The sequence below is a fragment of the Dendrobates tinctorius genome, unplaced genomic scaffold, assembly GCF_039654945.1.
Source record: "Dendrobates tinctorius isolate UK_male_01 unplaced genomic scaffold, ASM3965494v1 ptg000022l, whole genome shotgun sequence".
NCBI classification, from domain to species: Eukaryota; Metazoa; Chordata; class Amphibia; order Anura; family Dendrobatidae; genus Dendrobates; species Dendrobates tinctorius.
Window position 1 is genome coordinate 24160985 of NW_027361690.1, and position 14060 is coordinate 24175044.

Below are 14060 nucleotides of genomic sequence, written 5' to 3' on the forward strand. Positions count from 1 at the left end.
GATCTAATATATAAAGCTCAATGTGTGTGTGTATGTTTGTATGTATGTATGTGTGTATGTCCGGGATTGGCATCTGCACCGTTGCAGCTACAGCCACAAAATTTTACACAGTCACACATCTGGACCCCGAGAGCGTCATAGGCTATGTTGTGAGGCGAAATTTTAACCCCGCGCGTTCCAATTCACCAAACAATTTTGCCCCTAGGTACATAATGGGGAAAAAGTGTAAGTATGTATGAATGTGTGGATGTCCGGTATTGGCATGTGCACTGTCGCAGCTATAGCCACAAAATTTTGCACAGTCACATGTCTGGACCCCGAGAGCGTCATAGGCTATGTTGTGAGGTGAAATTTTAACCCCGCGCGTTTCAATTCACCAAACAATTTGGCCTATTATTCTTATCATTTCTATGGTGTTATCGTCCTTCTGTAAAGCTGGAAATAACACAATTTATTACCGTGCCAACACAGACCACCCTCTGACACAGACTGCAGGGGGAGCCCAGTATCACACAGGATAGGATTAGATACACGGCTCAGCAGTCAGTATCACACAGGAGAGGATTAGACACATGGCTCAGCAGTCAGTATCACACAGAATAGGATTAGATACACAGCTCAGCAGTTATTATAAATGGACAGGTTTTACATTTTTTCTGGTTGCAAGGAAAGGTTCCTGTAGCTGTTGGAGAGGACAGGGAGCTTCTGACAATGATGATTATTAAATTTGGGGGCTGCCTAAAACACAGTAGTGGGGGGTCTGGAAATATAGACTGTAATCGGGCATCTTTTTGTAGCAAAGATTGTAATTTCTGTGCAGCTCCCCTTAGCACCTCCAGATTTGGATTGTATGTGACTACTAGAGGCACCTGGTTATTTTCATCTTTAGTTTTGTAATGTAGCAGGTGATTCCTTGATATTCTGGTGGCTCTTGTAATTTGGTTTTCAATTGATCTTGGATGGTAGCCCTGATTCAAAAAGGTCTTTCTGAGGCGACCAAGGTGTTTGTCTCTATCCATGAGGTTGGAACATATACGATTGTATCTAATGGCTTGGCTGTAGACAATAGAGTTTTTTTATGTGTTTTGGATGGAAACTGTTATGAGAGAGTCACCGTAGGAGGCAAAAACAGAAATGCTAGCTATGTCCAGAAAATCAGAGAAGTTGGCAGCAATCGGATTGCAGAACCCTGAACCTATCAACACAACTAGCAGTAGCAGTGGGGGGTTCCTACGATGCTCTAGACCCCTCGATCACAGCTGGAGGACTATATAGCCTAAAGACAGAAAGGGAAATCTAAACTGCCCCAGAGCAGACCCCAAAGCAAAAGGCAGCCCCCAACATATAATGACGGTGAAGCAAGAAGAAAGAACACTAACACAGACAGAAAGATAGACTGAGGAAAGACGGGGCCCAAGCTAACTAGATAGGAAAGGACAGGAAAGCTGCTGTCTGCAATCCGTGAAAAACCCTATGAAAATAAGAGCCAACAGACTGACAGTGAAAAAAGGCCCTGAAGACGCTAGGCTTCAAAAAGACTATGTCAGTACTCAGGAATATTCTGAAGACAGAGCAACCGGCAAAAGGAGATTCAGCTCACCCAGCAGGGAATGGCAGAAACCAGAAAAGCAAGGCAAACAAAAACAAAACACAAATGCAAAAAGGCAAAGCAGAAAACTTAGCTTTAGAGAAGCAGGAATCAGACTTGTGTCCTAGAAGTCCACAGAGAAATCATCCGCAGGGCAGAAGGGCGTCGGCAGCCTTATCCAGTCCGTGACTCCACTCAGCCAGTCATCATCATTAGGCTCAGGTGCCTGATAATCAGGCTCACTACCTTCCCTCACCAGAATAGGGAGTTCACCAGACCTCAGTGACGAAGGGGAAAATGAACTCACAACAGGAAACTGTCCCATTTAAGGTATGTTGGACGGTCGATTGGCTTCTGATACAGGGATGTCTCTGTTTCATTGCTCATTAGCTTAATGATGGTGTACAAAAAGTTGATTTCATGCTGGAGTAGTTGGGTGTTAAGTTGATGGTGGGATGAAATTGATTAAACTGTTTGTGTAACGTCTTTAGCTGTGGCTCAGACTCCGTCCAGATGACTGAAATATCAATGTAGCGGTAGTAGGCCAGAGGCCTGATGGGACACGAGGACACAAATTTGCTTTCAAGCTTGGCCATGAAAAGATTTGCATACTGTGGAGCCATTTTACTTCCCATAGCTGTACCAGTCTCCTGAATTTTGTTGAAGAATTTCAGCATTATTACTACATAAAGTGACACTGACTCAAACAGAGAGCACAGAATGACAATTGTGCAGAAATATCCTGCAGTAAAACATAACAGTAGTCAGCAAGTGCTGATGAAAAGATGATAACAAATACAGGGTATTTAGTCGATACTTTTTTTGCAAAAAAATGTATATCAAGCTGCTTCACCGTGTGAAGGTAACCCTATTGAAGCAGTCCCTATCTAATGTATTTAAAACCTGAACATGTGAACAGTGTCTAAATGAACAGGATGAAGATAGGCCGCTTCCTAGTATGGGCACGTGGTGTAAGCCAGCTCTTTATGTGCATGTCACACAAGAGAGGGGTGGGATCTCTCAAATCATGCATAGGCATGGAAAAAACTGGATTAAAAACACATGTGACATGCACACATATGAAAAAGTCAGTAGGACACTGTTCATACCACCCACTGACTCAAACAGAAACAGAGAGCACAGAATGACAATTGTGCAGAAATATCCTGCAGTAAAACATAACAGTAGTCAGCAAGTGCTGATGAAAAGATGATAACAAATACAGGGTATTTAGTCGATACTTTTTTTGCAAAAAAATGTATATCAAGCTGCTTCACCGCGTCAAGGTAACCCTATTGAAGCAGTCCCTATCTAATGTATTTAAAACCTGAACATGTGAACAGTGTATAAATGAACAGGATGAAGATAGGCCGCTTCCTAGTATGGGCACGTGGTGTAAGCCAGCTCTTTATGTGCATGTCACACAAGAGAGGGGTGGGGTCTCTCAAATCATGCATAGGCACGGAAAAAACTGGATTAAAAACACATGTGACATGAACACATATGAACAAGTTGGTAGGACACTGTTCATACCACCCACTGACTCAAACACAAACAGAGAGCACAGAATGACAATTGTGCAGAAATATCCTGCAGTAAAACATAACAGTAGTCAGCAAGTGCTGATGAAAAGATGATAACAAATACAGGGTATTTAGTCGATACGTTTTTTTGCAAAAAAAATGTATATCAAGCTGCTTCACCATGTCAAGGTAACCCTATTGAAGCAGTCCCTATCTAATGTATTTAAAACCTGAACATGTGAACAGTGTCTAAATGAACAGGATGAAGATAGGCCGCTTCCTAGTATGGGCACGTGGTGTAAGCCAGCTCTTTATGTGCATGTCACACAAGAGAGGGGTGGGATCTCTCACCATTAGATAGGGACTGCTTCAATAGGGTTACCTTGACGCGGTGAAGCAGCTTGATATACATTTGTTTGCAAAAAACGTATCGACTAAATACCCTGTATTTGTTATCATTTTTTCATCAGCACTTGCTGACTACTGTTATGTTTTACTGCAGGATATTTCTGCACAATTGTCATTCTGTGCTCTCTGTTTGTGTTTGAGTCAGTGGGTGGTATGAACAGTGTCCTACCAACTTGTTCATATGTGTGCATGTCACATGTGTTTTTAATAAAGTGACACTGGTCAGATTTAAAAAATTTGGCCCAGTCACTAAGGGGTTAAAGTCTCTTTTCTTGTCTTGTAGTATTCTTTGAGCCAAATTCTTCAAAATGGTTAGCAAATCGTGTGCAACATCAAAATTTGCTTTTATTTTTGTCTGTAACCTTTGTTTTCAAATCTTTAGTGTAAAAATTCACAAAATATCATGCAAAAATTGCAGCAAAATAACTGGCATACTTAAATTCACTTCAATAGGAGACGGGTACATTTGAAACACATTCTGCTACTTTGCAGAAAGATGTTATTGATGAATAATCCAAAAACATCTGGAAATCCCCAACTCTGCCTAGAATGGCAAACATAAAAAAGAACAGGCAAACTCATAGTCTTAAAAATAGCACAAATTAAAAGAAGAATTAGGTGAAAATTAAAAACAGATGATAAAACCTTAGAATCAGACAAAGAGCAGCTGCAAATACAATAATGAATCGGGTCCAATGCCTCTAAATACAAGTCAGCCCAGCTGATATTTCCTTCATACAACTAATTTTCCTGATTACTTATTTATAGGATGGTGGATGTGAAAAAGAGAATCTGCAAACGTCATGTAAAGCTGGAACTCTTGGAACTGGGGATGATAACGAGAGGCCTTTCCATTATCCATTTAATGATCTTCTGATCTGGGCAGTGTTAATGAAAAGGCAAAAGATGGCGCTCTTCTTCTGGCAACGTGATGAAGAATCCATGGCCAAGGCATTGGTTGCAAGATGTCTTTACAAAGCTATGTCCCATGAGGCTCGACAGTGGGACATCTTTGATGATACACCTGAAAAATTAAAAGCCTACTCCACGTAACTGCAAATATTTTATAGTCTTTTTATCTGTCTGACTACTGTAAAATAGACCATTACTAAATATTAAAAGTTATACACATACTGTATACCTTATATATACACACCATGACAGCGTGAAACCTGTACAAATGGCCAGCTTTTTCAGAACGCTACCTCTTTATCTAGGCCTGATATCCTGATACCTTTCAGCACCATTATATACTATGTATATATTAGCGCATGTTAATTACACTTTGTTTGGTCTTCTCAATGATGTATAGTATGTTTCTGTATGTATCTTTCTAATATATATACATACAGTATGTATTTCTTATATTTTCTCTTTGTCCTGCATTTAGAGAATTTGGGAACCTTGCAGTAGAACTCCTGGATAAAACCTATAAACAGAATGAAATAATGACAATGAAGCTTCTAACGTATCAGCTGAGTAACTGGAGTAATTTAACCTGCCTTAAACTTGCTGTTTCTGGAAAACTTCGAACATTTGTTTCCCACGCGTGCACTCAAAAACTGCTGACAGATATGTGGATGGGACGACTGAATCTAAGGAAAAAGTATTGGTGTAAGGTAACTGTTATGGTTTCCTTTTGGGATTTTTACTATAAAAAAGCAGCAATTTATGAGGAAATATAAAAAAATCATGTTTACAATTCATTTGTTTATACCAAGGTTCTGGTGAGCAATTCGTGTTCATATGAGTGGACATATAAATAATTATTTGGCGGGGACACAGGACGTACCGTAGGCGAAATCACAGAAGCACATACCTTCAAACAGGGAGAAGGATATGTATTGCGGCATGTAAACCGTAATTGTGCCTCTGTTGAAGCCCCTTGGTGTTCTCCCCCACTATGATAACATGGCCCCATGAAGTGTAATTCCCTCAAAAATGCACACTCACTGAGTATAATACCCCCACAGTGAATTCCTCCCACTGTACCACCATATGTATAGTGCCTCCATCACAGTATGAGGTGGTCCCCACAATATCTCCAACTTAGTATAACGTACCCATAGCCCCCAACACATGATTATGAGTATGATTCCCCTATTGTGATCCCTATTAAGTATGATATCCCCAGAGTTTCCACTAACACATTATGAGACCACCACACCATATGATGTTGGCACAGTGACCTTCTTACACACTATGATGCCATCACTTTGACTCACACACAGTATGATGCCCCTACAGTCCTCCACTCAGTATGATGCCCTTACAGTAACCACTTAAACAATATGAAGCTGCCAGTCACCTGCGCATATAGGAAGGAGAGAAGTCCGGCTTTCAGGATCGCGCTGTTCCAGTCCAAAGTTCACAAGGAGTTAATCCAAGGACCAAGCAGTGATTATAACTTTCTTTTTATTCCATAAACTCTACGCGTTTCATGTACACTTCCTCAGGAGCAAAGTTACCCTTCTGTCTCCCCCTTTTTTATAGTCACCTGCGCACACACATTATAATGCCCCACAGTTTCTCACACAATATGATCACCCCACAACTCCACACACAGTATGAAACTCCACATCATGATCTCCCTATAGCATTCTAGATAGTATGATACCCCCACACAGTATGGTGTCTCCACATCCACCACAAAGTATGATCTAATATATAAAGCTCAATGTGTGTGTATGTTTGTATGTATGTGTGTATGTCCGGGATTGGCATCTGCACCGTCGCAGCTACAGCCACAAAATTTTGCACAGTCACACGTCTGGACCCTGAGAGTGTCATAGACTATGTTGTGAGGCGAAATTTTAACCCCGCGTGTTCCAATTCACCAAACAATTTTGCCCCTAGGTACATATTGAGGAAAAAGTGTTTTGGTATGTATGTGTGGATGTGCGGGATTGGCATGTGCACCGTCGCAGCTACAGCCAGAAAATTTTGAACAGTCACACGTCTGGACCCCGAGAGCGTCATAGGCTATGTTGTGAGGCAAAATTTTTACCACGCGCATTCCAATTCACCAAACAATTTGGCCTATTATTCTTATCATTTCTATGGTGTTATCATCCTTCTGTAAAGCTGGAAATAATACAACTTATTACCGTGCCAATACAGACCACCCTCTGACACAGACTGCAGGGGGAGCCCAGTATCACACAGGATAGGATTAGATACACGGCTCAGCAGTCAGTATCACAAAGGAGAGGATTAGACACATGGCTCAGCAGTCAGTATCACGCAGGATAGGATTAGATACACAGCTCAGCAGTCAGTATTACACAGGATAGAATTAGATACACAGCTCAGCAGTCAGTATCACACAGGATAGGAATAGATACACAGCTCAGCAGATAGTATCACACAGGATAGGATTAGATACACAGCTCAGCACACAGTATCACACAGAATAGTATTAGATAGACGGCTCAGCAGACAGTATCACACAAAATAGGATTAGATGCACGGCTCAGCAGTCAGTATCACACAGGATAGGATTAGATACACGGCTCAGCAGTCAGTATCACACAAGACAGGGTTAGATACACAGCTCAGAAACAGGATCTGACAAAGGAGAGGACATTTCCATTCCAAGAATTCCACTCATTCCATCTGATTTTTTTTCTTTTAAACGCCTCCAGTTTCTAGTTCAAACAGAATAGGATTAGATACATGGCTCAGCAGTCAGTATCACACAGGATAGGATTAGATACATGGCTCAGCAGTCAGTATCACACAGGATAGGATTAGATACACGGCTCAGCAGTCAGTATCACACAGGATAGGGTTAGATACACGGCTCAGCAGACGGTATCACACAGGATAGGATTAGATACACTGCTCAGCAGTCAGTAACATACGATAGGATTAGATGCACAGCTCAGCAGAAAGTTTCACACAGGAGAGGATTAGGTACACAGCTCAGCAGACATTATCACACAGGATAGGGTTAGATACACAGCTCAGAAACAGGATGTGCCAAAGGAGAGGACATTTTCATTCCAAGAATTCCACTCATTCCATCTGATTTGTTTTTTGATTTTAAACACCTCCAGTTTCCAGTTCCACTGCTATTTGCAATGTCCATTAACAATGCTCAGGGACAGTCCTTGAAAGTAGAAGGGATCGATTTGCAATCTCCATGCTTTTCTCATGGTCAACTTTACATGGTCTGTTGAAGAGTTGGAACTGCCAAAAATCTGTTCATCTTTGCACCGAAAGGAAAAACCAAAAATGTTGTTTATCAAAAGGCTCTTGAATGAGTTGAAAATAAAATACTATCAATACTTGGGTAATCGTTTAGTTAATTTGTGTTGCAAATCTGTAGTGTTGAATATATGATGTGAAATGTTTTTATGTGCAATATAATCATTATAATTTGTTATAACTAACCACAGTTGGTTACTATGCCCAGGCAACACCGGGCTCTTCAGCTAGTTTACTATAAAATGAAAATGAAAAAAAAAATGGCAAAATTGATGTTTGTTTCCTTCCCATAGAGAGTTAATAAAAGTTAGTTGATAAGTCATATGGTACCCAAAATGGTGCCACCGATAAATACAATTTATCCCACAAAGAAAAAAATAAGCCTTCAGGTCAAAGGAAAATATAATTGTTATGGTTCTTTGAATGCAACTATAAAAAAACAAACAAAAAATGCTTTGTTCTGAGGACCCAACATGGGTCCTAAGAGGATTAGTATATTGACCATATTTACATCATTTTTTCTAGGTGATTATTGGCATTCTGTTTCCACCAGTAATACCACTGTTGGAATACAAAACAAGAGCACAAATGTCCCATATTCCTGTGTCCCAGGACGCTCATGAAATGATTGTAAATGAAAATCCAGTGATGAAGTTCTCTGTAGAAGGAGGTGTTGAGGTAAAGTCTAATTACTGAGCAGTCACTATGTCAAAAAATGTCCCTCTGATAGACTGTTAATCTGGCTTTGGATGCAGAATAATATCGTGAATAGTCATTTTACGTCTTATTATTCATATTAATATGTTATGGATGCTTGTCAATTGCATTTTTCCCCCCATGTAACTAGTCACTAAGGCTAGTTTCACACTTGCTTTTTTTTGCAGCGCGTTTTTCCCACAAAAAAACGCATTGAAAAAACGCATACAAATGCATACAAACGCTGCGTTTTTTTCAAGCATTTTTATGCGCATGCAGGAAAAAAACGCAGCGTTTTTGTGCGTTTGTATGCGTTTTTTGTGCGTTTGCGTTTTTTTTACAGATTTTGGAAAAAAACCCCAAAAAAGAAAAAAAAAACATTCAACAACACACAAGACCAATGGGACTTCATTGTGGGTGTGGTATGTTAATATATAGACCCTGTCTACAGTATTCTTCACATTTGCTTGATTCTTCTCGTGACCATGGATCTGCGCTGGAAGAGTTTTCACTTCAACTTGGATTTGGACATCGCGATGGCTCAGGCGTATGCAGTTGCTTGCCATGAACAAAGGAAGAGAGAGAGGCAGCGAAGACGGCAGCGGCGGCGTATGTGGATACATCCGATTGTTGAACTCCGGGAGAGCCGTGGGGCATACCACACCCTCTACAGCGAGCTCCAGTCAAACCCGGAGAAATTTACAGATTATATCCGGATGTCCCACGAAAGTTTCAGGGATTTGCTTGCTCGTGTCCAACAATCCATCCGGAGACAGGACACACAGCTCCGTCGTGCGATTCCTCCTGAGGAACGGCTACTGGTGACATTACGGTATGTAATATTTAAAAACCAAGGGGTGCGGTCTGATGTTTTTTTTTTAAATGTAGTATTCAAAACCTTGGGTAATTAGTTTTCGTGAATGTACTAATATTTTATTTTATAGTTTTTTAAAATAATATACATAAATATTAATTTTACTTCTTTGTTCACAGATTCCTGGCGACTGGAGAAACCCTATCTTCACTACACTTCCAGTACCGTATTGGAATCTCTACCTTGTCTGGAATTGTTGCTGACACCTGCCGGGCTCTCTGGAATGTTCTTTGTCCAGAATTTATGCCCCTGCCCACCGCTGAAAAGTGGATGGAAATTGCTGACAAATTCTGGACAGTATGCAATTTTCCCAACTGTTTGGGAGCGGTTGATGGTAAACACATACGGATCATCAAACCCAAAAGAACGGGATCTGAGTACTATAATTACAAAAAGTACTTTTCAATAGTACTCATGGCCATTGCGGATGCCGGATGTATATTTGTAGCAGTGGACATTGGAGCATTTGGCCGTGGTAATGACTCACAGGCTTTTAAAAACTCAGACATGGGCCAGAGGTTGTATGGCAACCAATTTAATTTCCCTATGCCACGGCCTCTTCCTCACAACGAAGCTCCGCCACTGCCCTTTGTAATGGTTGGCGATGAGGCTTTTCAAATGTGCGGAAACTTACTGAAACCCTACTCCAGCCGGGACTTGGACCACACCAAAAAAATATTTAATTACAGGCTGACCAGGGCCAGAAGAACTGTTGAGTGTGCTTTTGGGATTCTTGTCTCCAGATGGCGAATTCTGGGCACGGCCATTAATCTTAAACTTGAAACAGTCAATGAGGTGGTGAAGGCCTGTGTGGTTCTACATAACTTTGTGATGGCTAAAGAGCACCCGACCTTTGAACTGGACGATGATGCTCCTAACCCATTGCCTGAATTCACTCAGCACACTCTCAGGTCATCCGTTGAAGTTGGCCAAATGAGGGACCAATTTGCGGCCTACTTTATTTCTGATGTAGGACGGGTGCACTGGCAAGATGAAATGGTGTAATGTTTTTTTTGTTTGTTTATGGTAATAAAAAACCTTATTTGATACCATTACTGAGTGCACTATATTTTTTAAACTCCAATTAAATAAAAAACTTCCCATGTATAACTGAATTTTTTGATGTTCACACACCTGGGCAGGTAAATACACATATGAGTTAAAATGCAGCATTGCTAGTCTGCGTGAAATATATTGGAACGAGCAAAGCTGCAGGCCATGAATCAGGAAACCAATTTTTTTCAAGAGAAAATTGTCCAACTAGTTGAAAAAAAAGTATGTGATTTTCTCAAAACACAACCCTCAAAACCCAACCCCAATGAAAGTCCATGGGGAATACAAGTCAGCATTGAGTGGATGAATGTAATCTGCTCAATTCCAACTTTTTTTTTTTTTTTTTTTTTTTTTATTCAATTCCAACTTACAAGTTTCTAGAGTTATTACACTAGGCCTTGGAATGACTATACTAGGCCGTGGTATTTCAAATATGAGTATAGTAGGCCTTGGGCCTACTAGTATAGTCATATGTGAAATACCACGGCCTAGTATAGTCATACCAAGGCCTACTGTAATAACTCGATTTTTACCAAAAAACAAACTGGTGAAACTTTTTAAGAAAGAAACTTATTTTTTAGACAAGTTTCAACAGTTTGTTTTTCATGAAACCAGATCCAAGTTGGTAAAACTCGAGTTATTACACTAGGCCTTGGTATGACTATACTAGTCCGTGTTATTTCACATATGACTATACTAGGCCTTGGGTTGGTTTTTAACATGTATTTACCCATCAGTGTGTGTGAGCGGCGCAAACAACATTAATGAAACTTTGTAATGGTGAACCACAAATGTAAATTTATTTTTAATCACAAAAAAATAAACCAAAAAATTATTTTTTCCGGCGTTTGGGGGCAGATGGTTTCAATTTGGGGGTGTGCAGGGAATATGTAACACTTGCAGTTGAAGACGGTGTTTGAGGGGAAGGGGCAACAAAACTTGTGGGGGAAGGTAGTCCAGTTAAGGGAATTAAACTAGGAACACTTGGAGGAGAGGAAATCTGTTCAGGTACATTTGTTGTAATGGCATGTCGCCGTAGGCTTGTGTGCCTGGACCGACTTTGGCCCAATGCCCGCCTTGATAGATTTCGCCTTGAACTTGGGGCAAATATTGAGTGTAGGTCCCCCGTCTGCTGGGGTGGCTGCTGCTGCTGCTGAGGTGGCGGCTGCTGCTGAGGTGGCTGCTGCTGCTGCTGAGGTGGCTGCTGCTGCTGAGGTGGCTGCTGCTGAGGTGGCTGCTGCTGCTGCTGAGGTGGCTGCTGCTGCTGCTCTTGGTTGGCAGTGCTCGTCCTTGCAGGAGGACTGGTGGCGGCAGTGATGGTCCAGGTTTGCGGAGTGGTGGTGGCAGGGCTACTACATGTTGTTGTAGCGGCAGGGCTGTTCCATGTTTGCCTAGTGGTGGCTGAGCTCCACACATGCATGGGAGTGGCGGTGGTGCTCCAGACAGGAGCAGCGCTTGCCATGGTGGTGTCGGTGAAGTGACCAGCTGCACTCAGACTTATGGTGGTGTAACGGTGGGTGTCCTGGCTTTGAATAGAGGTGTCCGTGCAGTGGTATGCAGCACAAGTCGGTAGTGAGGTGAAGCGAGTCAATGGTGGCACAGGTGGAAATGACACCACTGACTGCTGACCGTACCGATTATGCTGCATAGCCTGCAAGAAAGCATTGTTGCAGGCCTGCAGCACATTCAGCTGTTGCTCTGGACTAAGGTGTTCCGCCATGCCCTTTTCAATCTTACTAAAAAAATGGTGTGCTGGTCTGTTGAGGTCGGCCTCCAGGCGGTCAAGGCGCTGTTCTACAGAATTGAAGCGGTGTTCAAAGTGGTTAAAACCACGTTCCATGAGTGCAAAACCGCTTTCAACTCTGTCGGACAGCGACTTGAGGCTGGAATTAAAGGCCTCGCTCAAATGTATAAACTCGGGCAAGACATTCCTGTCCAAGGCCCTCTGCCGCTGGCGGGTAGTGCCCGCATAACCAGTGGCAGAGACCTGGGACAGGGGAACACCTGATGGCCCAGCTTCCTGGTCACCAGCTGTGTGTGTGGCTGACCTGCAAGGTGCTTCCTGGCTGTCGGATGGCTGGGACGGGTCAGAGGACGTCCGAGGAAGGACCGCTCCAGGGCCAGGTTGCAGGGTGCTGCTCCAGGTGCTGTGGAAGAAAGGAAAATCATTACTACCATGCCTTTACAAGAAGCATCAGCTGTGGATTAGAAAAACACAGATTAATAAAAATAAAAACCCAAAATTTATAATACTTACGATCTCGTGGCAAGGACCGGTCTTAGGAACTGCAACGCGTGATAGTGACGGTATCTAGTTCTGGTCCTTGACGCAGATCCACTGCGAACCTGGCCCTCAGCACGATCATCACTGTTGAAGCAGTCCTTGATCGAACGCCAACGTGTTCGGACTTTGTCCACTGTTGGGAAAAAAAAAACAGTGCCGTCAAGGACAACAGTCACTGCGGCACAATATAGCAATACAATACTCAAAGCAGTCACTGTAGAGCCCGATGACACTGTTGGGTTTCCTGCTAGAATATACCTAGCACGAAACCCAACAGTGCCGTCAAGGACAACAGTCACTGCGGCACAATGTAGCAATACAATACTCAAAGCAGTCACTGTAGACCTCGATGACACTGTTGGGTTTCCTGCTAGAATATACCTAGCACGAAACCCAACAGTGCCGTCAAGGACAACAGTCACTGCGGCACAATATAGCAATACAATACTCAAAGCAGTCACTGTAGACCCCGATGACACTGTTGGGTTTCCTGCTAGAATATACCTAGCACGAAACCCAACAGTGCCGTCAAGGACAACAGTCACTGCGGCACAATATAGCAATACAATACTCAAAGCAGTCACTGTAGACCCCGATGACACTGTTGGGTTTCCTGCTAGAATATACCTAGCACGAAACCCAACAGTGCCGTCAAGGACAACAGTCACTGCGGCACAGTACAGAGCAGGGAAATACTCACTAAACGCCTTTTTGGAGGATGCTGTGGCGCTGTCCCAGCCATCCATCAACGCTGCGGCCACCTCATTCCATAGCTGCCGGGTCACCACAATGTCCTTGTACAGCCGGTCACGGCTGTCCCACAACGGCGCACGCTCCTGGACCAGGCTGATGAGCTGCTCATTATCCAGGTAGACGTCTTCATCCCGTTGTGGAACCTAGACAAAACACATTCATTAGAATAATCAAATTTAAATTGAATAAAAAGTTACAAAAAAAAGAAACATAAAAAAGAGTAAAAATAGAAGATAAAAAATAAAGAACATTACAAATCATTTGATACATACATTCCGTATCACCACCGGGACTTGGCTTCGCTGCTCCTGCTCTTCGCCCTCACTAGTCCCGTCCACAGAAGATGATGATGATGATGTCTTAAAAAAGTTGAAAAAAACGTAAGAGATTTGGAGAAGCAGCAGATATACTTACCAGATGCACGAAAATAATCACCTCACGGTCTGCTTGCGCCAATTCCTGCCGCGATGGGGAATATTCGGATTCTGAAGACATACTGCATGTAAAAATAATAAAAATCATTAGTACATACATAATTTAAAAGGACAGGCATATAATGTAATATACTCACATTCTTCGCTGATAGAAGATGGGTTCCTTGGTGACTGTCTGCTCTCCAATCTGTCAGTGTAGTAGTGGCAGAGTTTTGGCAGGCACCTCCTTTATATAGAC

General features: G+C 42.3%; 1 protein-coding gene across 1 annotated transcript in view; it reads left to right on the forward strand.

The window, feature by feature from the left end:
* The window catches only part of LOC141084018 (transient receptor potential cation channel subfamily M member 7-like), a 311613-nt gene that overhangs the window by 179663 nt on the left and 117890 nt on the right, over nt 1-14060 (forward strand). Inside the window, 3 exon segments of the mRNA XM_073568395.1 lie at nt 4288-4568; nt 4910-5138; nt 8254-8406. Of these exon segments, the coding sequence (XP_073424496.1) occupies nt 4288-4568; nt 4910-5138; nt 8254-8406 (663 nt within the window).